The sequence below is a fragment of the Dermochelys coriacea genome, chromosome 19, assembly GCF_009764565.3.
Source record: "Dermochelys coriacea isolate rDerCor1 chromosome 19, rDerCor1.pri.v4, whole genome shotgun sequence".
Taxonomy (NCBI): Eukaryota; Metazoa; Chordata; order Testudines; family Dermochelyidae; genus Dermochelys; species Dermochelys coriacea.
In genome coordinates, this window is record NC_050086.2 from 9,765,740 (window position 1) to 9,775,007 (window position 9,268).

Sequence of the window (9,268 nt, forward strand, 5' to 3'; positions counted from 1 at the left end):
GTGCTTTAAAGACTTCAAGAAGCAGAGAATCCTCCCTCAAGTGACCCGTGCCCCATGCTACAGAGGAAGGTGAAAAACCTCCAGGTTTTTCCAATCTGCCCTGGAGGAAAATTCCTTCCTGACCGCAAATATGGCGATCAGCTAAACACTGAGCATATGGGCAAGATTCACCAGCCAGATACTACAGAAAAATTCTTTCCTGGGTAACTCAGATCCCACCCATCTAATATCCCATCTCAGGAGATTAGGCCTATTTACCCTGAATATTCATCGAAATGCAAAGCCAAAGTCAGACTCACTGAGTGTGTTTAGGTTTCAGAGTAGCAGCCGGGTTAGTCTGTATCTGCAAAAAGAACTTTCTTTCTCTTTGGGCTTTCAAGATCATTCATTGTAAGGGTGCAATACTACTACTAACTGCATATGTCTGTATCGCTTTTCATTCAGCCAAGCTGCCTTAAAGAGTTTATTTATAGAGATCATTCATCCACCACTCATGCCCACCTCTGGGGTGGGAGGTTACAGCTGATTATACAGCAAGGGGCAGGGCACATTGTGGTTTCAAGCAGAAAGTGAAGTACATTAGAACAGAACGGCCATTCTGGGTGTGACATTATGAGTGTAATATAATATCTCATTGAAAGGTGACAGGGCCAGAAAGAGTTAATTAACTCACAAACTGACCTGACCCATGGCCAAACTTGAGAGACTGGTTAGGAAGATATGTAAATGAATAGAGCTTTGAAATGCAAGCCTGTATTGTTAGAGATAGAAGGGTAGATGTTTGTTCAGGTCTTGTGATGTAAGCAAACAAGTCTTGTCTATAGCTTTGATTCAAAGATCAAAAGAAGTATTAGTATTTAGAAAGACGCTTGAGGGAAATTGTATTATTGTCTATATGTCTCTTTGAAGGTTGTGTGTGTAACCTGTATCTGAACTGTTTCGTGGATAAATTACCCTGTGCTAATTGCCATGATGTTTGGAAGAAAGAAAGTTAAGCCTATTGTTTTCTCAGGCCAAAAGGCTGCTGGAAATGTATAAAAACCTTGGGACATGATCCTTCTTCATCTCAGATCTGCTTTGGGTTTCAAGAGGGGGAAACCTTAAGCCATAAGAATTGAGGTCCCCAGTCACTGACTGGAGTCACCCTGAACATGGACATTGGACTATAACCTATGGACTATTTCTAAAAGGACTTTTGGAAACTACAAGCTCATCTCTGCCGTGTATCTGAACCTCAAGAATTGAACTCAAGTCTGTCTGTATATTGATCTTTTAACCAACACTCTCTCTCTTTTCTTTTTTAATAAATTTTAGTTTAGTTAATGAGAATTGACTATAAGCGTGTATTTTGGGTGATATCTGAGTTATCATTTGACCTAGGTCTGGGGCTTGGTGCTTTGGGGTCAGGAGAACCTTTTCTTTTATTTAATGAAATAAGATTTTCAGAATTTATCATTATATGTTTGACATGTGTATCTGGAGGGAGGCCTGAGGATGGGTACTTTAAGGGAACTGCATTATTTGGACCTCTGAGTACCCAGGGAGGTGCTAGAGAAGCTGTTTTGGGCTGGCTGGGTAAATCTAAGTATTGGAATATCCATCAGCGTTTGGGGTTTGTCTGCCCCATTTTGTTTGCAGTTCACCCTAATTGAGTGACCTCAGCTGGCTCCCACGGGCAGCACCATCACACTAGGTCAGACCAAAGGTCCATCTAGCCCAGTATCCTGTCTTCTGACAGTGACCAAGGCCAGGTGCTTCAGAGGAATGAACAGAACAGGTCATCATGCCTCACATGGACACCAACAAATACATAGCTGGAATTAGTCTGCATCACCTGTGTATTAGTATTGTTAAAATAGGTATCAGAATTATAAATGTGTGCTTAGTGTTTAGGCCAGGGGTAGTCAATTATTTTTGCCAAGGTCCACATTTCTTGGTCAAGGTATAGTCAAGGTCCAGGCTCCAGGGAAACATTTTTCACACTGAGTGTCACTGTTCAACAAAAACATACAATTCTATGTAATATACCCAGAGCCTATTGCTTATATTTTTAGTGCATTAAATGAAAAATAAAATCAAACCACTGTATAACCTAAAAATAACCTCCAAGAAAGATGTAATAAATTACATCTGAGACTCTGAGAAAGTACATAAAGAAAATGTCAAATAGATGCAAATATTAGCATTAAAACACTTTCAGACAACTGTTTTAAGTTTTGAATGTGGTTTGTCAAATAAGATGATTGTAGGCATATATGTATATAGAGAGATAGAAAAACATATTTGAAACTTTCAAGCCTTTTGTGGTTTATTTAATAAGTATCAGAGTATGAAAGAAAATAAACACTTAATACACATGAACTCTTTATCTTTTATGATTCATGTCTTTCCAATAACAAATACACACCCACTTACATGTATTAAAAAAAATCATGAATAATTACTGTGAAATACCAGTTAAAACTGTAGTATCACTTTTGAAAAATGTAATTTTATACAGCAGTACAAATTTAAAATATGAATAATGTATGATTATACTACTCGTCATCAGTGGGGAAAGTGATAGGTCCTCTGCTGGACAAAAGCCTTGAAGTTTGGAGTGAGTTCAGTCAATGCAAGACGAAGGCAATTACACAGATGATTATCAGTCAGAACAGAGCGATTATGGGATTTCATGTTGTTCATTGTTGAGAATGCTGATTCACACACATAGGTCGAGCCAAACAGTCAAAATGTTAGACATGCATCCGACGAAGTGGGTATTCACCCATGAAAGCTTATGTTCCAATACGTCTGTTAATCTATAAGGTACCACAGGACTCTTTGCCACTTTTTCCAAATGTTAAATACCACCTTCCTCAAGTGTGGATATGGGGAGTCCAGAAAGTTTCAGCTGTAGTTTCAGCATGCTGCACCCTTAGCACTTCATTGGCATGTAAATCAGTAAACTCCTGCTTTAACTTTGCTTTTTCAACATCAGGAAAGGATGCTTTTGCTTGATCAGACTAAGTGCCATTTGCTTGTACCACGAATGGATTCCTTACACACAGGAAGATGTCGTGAATGCTTTCAGATTCTTGAACCCTCTGCGGGAAGTTTTGAAGAAGTCTGTCCAGAGATGATGCCACCCGAGTTACATCTGCAGTTTCCCAGCAGCTCAGCAGAGTTGGGAAATGCAGCATCTCCCCAGATTCCAAATCACTTTTGAAGAGACTCAGTTTGTTTTGAAATGAGGGGACACTGCTGTTGAGATCCGCTATGTTGTGATTTTGCCCTTGTAGCTTTAAGTTGAAATCATTTAAGTGGCCTGTCAAATCAACAAGGAAGGCCAGGATGCTCATGCTTGCGGCATCCCTCAAAAATGCATGTAACTCTTCTGCCTTTTTCCCTGGAATGTTATGTAGATATTCTTCCACATGAACTTGAATTTCCCACAGCCTTCTTAATAGTTGCCCTCTGCTCAACCAGCGGATGTCATTATGAACCAACAGGTCATCGTAATTGGCAGATACTTCTGAAAGAAAGCTTTTGAACTGTCTGTGTTGCAGTGATGACTTGGACTGAAGGAAGTTGACAAGTTTAATCACCATTGACAATACAGTCGCATACTCATTGCTAAGCTTCGCACAAAGTTTGGTTTGGTGAATTACACAGTGATAGCAAATCAAATTGGGGTTCAGATCTTGCAGGTGTTTCACAAGCCCTCTGTGAGTGCCGATCATTGCAGGAGTGCCATCTGTTGCAATTGACACAATCTGAGTTACGTCAAGACCTTCATTAGACAAAACAGTTTGAACAGAATTAAACAAATCTTTGCCTGGCGTGCAACAGTTATGCAGTATAAAGATCAACAACTCTCCCCAAAATTCTCTCCATCAAAAAAATAGACATACAGTGCTAGGTGCGCTGTGTCCCTGATGGTATGGGACACTTCCACTGCCATGGAAAATTTTCCCGTTTTCTGTTTCATACACAATTGCTTGAAAAAGTCTTGTGACGTCATCTGAGTGTGCCTAATAGGGTTGTGTCTGAGAGCGGCAGTTGTCTGAAGGCGTCAACAACGTCTTTCTTTTCTGCAAAAAAGGATTTCAGCTGTAGTAACCATGCACTGCTTAATAATGTCTGCATCTGCAAAAGGTTTCCTGTGTTTTGCCATTATCCACACACACACACCTCAGTGATGCTTCAGTTACCTTTTCCTAAGCACAAGTAGCCTTTGAAATAATATTTGTGCTCAGGAAAAGGCAAATGAAGCATCACTTGCCTTCAATATGTATTCTTCAATGAAGCGATCTTGTCCGATCTTAATTGGGAGCCCAGTGGATACTTGCGGTCAAAATCCATGTGCTTCATTTCGTAGTGCCATTTGAGGTTCCCACATTTAACAACAGCCACAGTCTCTGTACAAATTAAACATACTGGTCGACCCTTTGGATGTTGTGGCAAAACAAAACAATAAGCGTCGGTCCACTTTGCTTTAAATGAACAGTTCTCGGTGTCGACTTTCCTTTTCTTTGCTGCCACGTTTAACCACAGATGTGGAAAGGGCTGGAGGTGGGACGACCTTGGCTCGCCTTTGCTCCTCCTGCAGTTTACCCCTCATCCACGCAGGCCCTGGAGAGGGGGTGCAGGGAGGGAGAGGAGCAGGCCCAAGAGCCCTGCCCTTGTCGCAGGAGCAGAGGACAGAGAAGCGCGAATCTGCCGCAAGCCACCCAACTCTGCGTCTTCTCCTACCTGGATGGGGCCTGCTGGGGCAGGGGGAGCGAGCAGAGCCCGCTTCCCACAGCAGCCCTGATTGGCGGCAAAGGAAAAAGCAGCCAATCAGAGGAGGCTTCCCCAAGAGAGGCGGGAAATACGCACTCCCCCCACCCCACCCCCCAGCAGCTGAGGGGGAATTGTGGCCCCGACCTCGAGGAGCCCTTTTGGATTTTGAGGGGGGGAGGGGGGTCATTGCTGGGAGCCAAGGGAGGCGTGGCCCGGCCCAGCCCCGCCCACGCCTGCCCTGAGTTCAGCTCCCACCCTGGCCCTCTGCCTTTCCCGCATGCGCGCTAGCCTCGCTGCCCTGACAGGAGCGGGGGGGAGGGTCGCTCTGTGATGAGGTCACAAGCCGGCGCCGGCCGGAAGCGGAAGTAGAGGAGACAGAGGCGGTTCCGTTTTCTTTCCCAGCCGCGCCATGGCGCCGCGGAGCTCCCGTCACACGGGCTCGCACAAGGCGCGCTCCCTGGCCCGCCAGTGGAAAGCGAAGCGGCGGCGCCGGGACCTGGACCAGATCCACGGGGACCTGCGGCCGGATAACGCGGCCAGGCTGCTGCACCAGGAGCCGGACCCCGACATGCCCGGGAGCGCGCAGCACTACTGCCTGCACTGCGCGTGCGTGAGAGGGGGGGCATTGCGCGTGAGGGGGGCGGCTGGGGCGTCCAAATGGCCCCTCCCGCCCTCCCCCCCGCTCTGTCTGCCCCTCCCGCTACCCGGGCTCGTGCTCCTGCCTCCGGGGGGGGGGGCTGCCCAACTGCCGTGGGGCGCCGGGGCTGCCCGTGGCCTGCGGGGTGTGAGGGGAGTGTTCCCAGGGCCTAGTCCCCTGGGCTAACCGGGAAGAGGCTCCCGAGCCTGCCCGCCCCCATGTGTGTACAGCGGGGCCCGGGGCCGAATACTTACCTTCATCAGGCCCCTTTCCCCACCTTCTGATAGAAGCAGTGTTTGGTCAATAATGACCTTTGGTATCCTGAGCCTTCGGCTCTGTCTTCGGTCTGAGCCTGCAAAGCCTCCTGTTTAGTTCTTAACTTGACCCTTTTGTGGAAAGGGCAGGATTGTTTTCAACTGCCTGAACTTCTTCCTTCTCTCCCGACAGGCGCTACTTTGTCGATTTGAATAGCATGAAGGAACATTTCAAATCTAAAGTTCACAAAAGAAGGTAATGTAAATTCTGTTATGAGGGCATATTTTTCTTAGAAGCCTATTAGCCTGAAGAAAACAATCTGATTTATTTGGGGTTCTTAGGAATAAGAAATCCCCCACTCTCTTTTCCCTTCAAAAAGTTACTTGAAAAATCTAAAGGAGTACTTGTGGCACCTTAGAGACTAACAAATGTATTAGAGCATAAGCTTTTGTGCTCACGAAAGCTTATGCTCTAATAAATTTTAGTCTCTAAGGTGCCACAAGTACTCCTTTTCTTTTTGCGGCGAATACAGACTAACACGGCTGCTACTCTGAAACTTGAAAAATCTATTTTCCCATCTCTTCTCCCCACCCCACCAGTCTTCATGGCTTCTTTAGTCTTCTAAAGAGAGTGTAATTCAGCTAGTGGCTGAAAGTGTCCGTTTAGTCACAGAACAAGTGGTGCAGCAATGATAGCTTTGCCACTGCTGTTTTTCAATCCCACTCTGAAATTTGAGCATCTGAGATTTAGTCTGGATGTACCTGGCAAAGTCAAGTGCAGCTCTAACTGGTTTGAGTTTGTGGTAGTTTTTAAAGTGTTTGACTTACAGGGGGAGCATTAAAGATCACAACCCATGTGCCTCTCTTGGGTTTTTTCTTTCTTTTTTTAGACTGAAGCAGCTGAGTGAGGAGCCTTATACCCAACAGGAGGCAGAGAGAGCAGCTGGGATGGGATCCTACATTCCTCCAAAGAAGATAGAAGTACAGACTCAACCGCTTGAGATGGAGGAATCCAGCTGAATAGGGAGGACCAGCAATTGTTCTCTGATCCATTAGAAAGCGCCCTTGTTTAAAGCCCCACTTTGTGGCAGCTTCTTTTCTGAGTTCAATAAGTGTCTTTAAAAACACTCCCCCTGCAACAAGGCATAAAAATGAACTCAGCTGTTCTCATTAATTCTTCAGCAAGGAGTAGAGCGCTGGCCAGTGGAGACCTTTGGACCCTCTTGCTTTAGCAGATATTGTGCATTATGTTCTCATTGGCAACATGGACATACAGTGCAGCTAGAGGTCCAGAAAAAGGATGACCAACATCCTGGTGATATTGACCTGATTGTTACAGTCTTTTCTCTTTGTGTTAGTATTTTAAGCAGTGGATGCAGCTCTTGAGGAGTGTGATCTCTCTGTAATCATCCATCAAATTATTTTAATAAACAAGCTGGCAGCTGCTGAATGAGCTGTAGAACATTCCTTGCCAGTTTGGTCCTGATTGAGTTGTAGGGACTCAGTTTGGAAAATGAGCTGAGCTGAATTGTTAGCAAAAACAGCCCTTCACCATCCAGCTACCTGGACAGGGGCTAATCCCACCAGCTTGATTGTTCATTATGACTGTTTGAATTTAATTGGTTGAAGTAGCCGATCCTTTCATTTGTGGGGCACCTAGATAAGAGGTCTGAGCAGCCTCCAGCTTGGTCACTGCTAAATTCACTACTATATTTATTCTTAATATATTTCCTTTGGCAGATGTTCTAACATCTCAAACAATTTCCTTTCTGCCCTCTTTGTGTGTCTAGTTAACTCTTCCCTGGTATGGGAGGATGACTTACTAAGCTCCTTCCCTTCTCTTCTATCAAGAGGAGTCCGCTGAAAGACTGCCCCAACCCAGCTGATCCCAACCTCATCACATTGTTAGGGATGGATACAAATTGCATATGAAACTGTTTAAAACCCACTGACAGTAATTTGATGTGGGAGATCTCCTTCCAGCCAGGGAGCTGTTTTTGATGAGATCAGTAGCCTAAGAGGAGAGACATGCTGTTCATACAGAGGGTAGGCAGAGTCCGTGTTGACCCGCTTTACAAGTAGGGGACTAACAAATTCAGCCTTGTTCCACCAGATATAGGATAATACTGGCCGGCAAGTGCCAATATGCTGCCACAGCATAGCTGGGTACTTGGCTTGAGCCCCTCAAACAGTGAGGCACTTTCTAGAAAACACAGTCTGTGTTAGGATAATCTGGATCTGTGTTTGTGTTAGGATAATCTGAATGTGGGGAATGCCACTGTCTGCTGTAAGTCCCTGCAAAGCAAGTTCAGCTAATGCCGGTCACTGCAGTGCATCAGTGGAGATTAAACATCTTCACTTCTTTTTTTTTTTTTTTTTTTTTCCCCCCAAGGGTGGGGAGACCATCTCTCCCACCCCAGGCCTGTAATATTTTTCTCACTTGACCGTGTATACTCTATTGGCCACATGGAGGTGGGGTGGCAAAAGAATGAGACAAGGCAGGTCAATACAAAGGGATTTATTTGACATACACCAAATGATTTCCTCCGTTCTCTCCTCCCCGGGTATAAAGGAGGGAGAGATAGATATCAAAATTTAGAAATGTATTAACATCTAGCCTTCCCTGTTAGCAGCTTAAATCTAGCAAGCGGGCTGCAGCTGTAGAAATGTTCAGAGAGGTGATGGGTGTGAAGATTAGCCTGATGCTGTCTGAGAAGGTGAAGTGTACCTGTCCCTGGTGGGTGGGAAGAGACATGTACTAATCTCTCCATGAAAGTGCCCTGACACAATTGCTGCAATTAAGTATTTAATGTCGGCCAGTCTGGACTTCTTGAAAAATCCCCCTTTCTAATCTGTACTTGAACAGCATGATTTAGGTCCCATCCGTCTCATTGTGCGCACTGTTATATAATAGCAATCGGCAATGACCTTGTTCCAGCTTGTTTTGCTATCCTATGATGACTGCTCTGAGCTGGGCGGGGGGAGATGATGATAAAAGGGCTCAGTCAACCATGTGTAACATCCTCTCTTGCTGTTAATGCAGCGCATTCCGCCTGTCATACCCCATCGCATTGGTTTAGAGACGGGGACACAAGTGCAGCCAGTGAGATGGAAACTGCTGTCTGGGAATCTCTTGTTGGAAATCTCATAAGCCAGGGTGACTAGTAAGCTACCAAGGTGGATTCTACCCCTGGCCTAGGAGGATGCCTTCTAGCCTTTCAGCCTCAGTTCCTGCAGATCCTACTTTATGATCTCACTTCTGTGTAAAGTGGGAGACATCCCACTAAAGTTTAGAATCCAGCCTCCTGTATGGAAGTAGGTTCCCCAGCCTTCTGTCGTGAGCTCTGGTAGAGCTGCAAGGAGACATTCTAGCCTTTCATTTAGTAGCTTAGTTGCATGTAGTGGAAGGATGGAGCAAGGACAGGTGCTGGGGTGGTCAGTGGACGGGGTAGGACTTCCCAATTAAAATCCATTGGCCCAAACTGGTATAACTCCATGAGAAACTCTGGAAGGGGTGTGAGCTTCACCTACTCAAGGTCTCTGGACTGCAACTACAGTGAGAGGCTAGGAAAAGCAAGACCCCCAGGCCAGAGAGCATGTAGCGATCCCTTTC

General features: G+C 45.4%; 1 protein-coding gene across 1 annotated transcript; it reads left to right on the top strand.

The window, feature by feature from the left end:
- Positions 1-2,294: 2,294 nt before the first annotated feature.
- ZNF593 (zinc finger protein 593) lies at positions 2,295-7,102 on the top strand. The gene is made up of 3 exons (XM_038377630.2): positions 2,295-5,370; positions 5,849-5,911; positions 6,546-7,102. Exons 1-3 carry the CDS (start codon positions 5,174-5,176, stop codon positions 6,673-6,675), a joined length of 390 nt encoding a protein of 129 aa, XP_038233558.1. The 5' UTR covers positions 2,295-5,173; the 3' UTR covers positions 6,676-7,102.
- Positions 7,103-9,268: the final 2,166 nt, after the last annotated feature.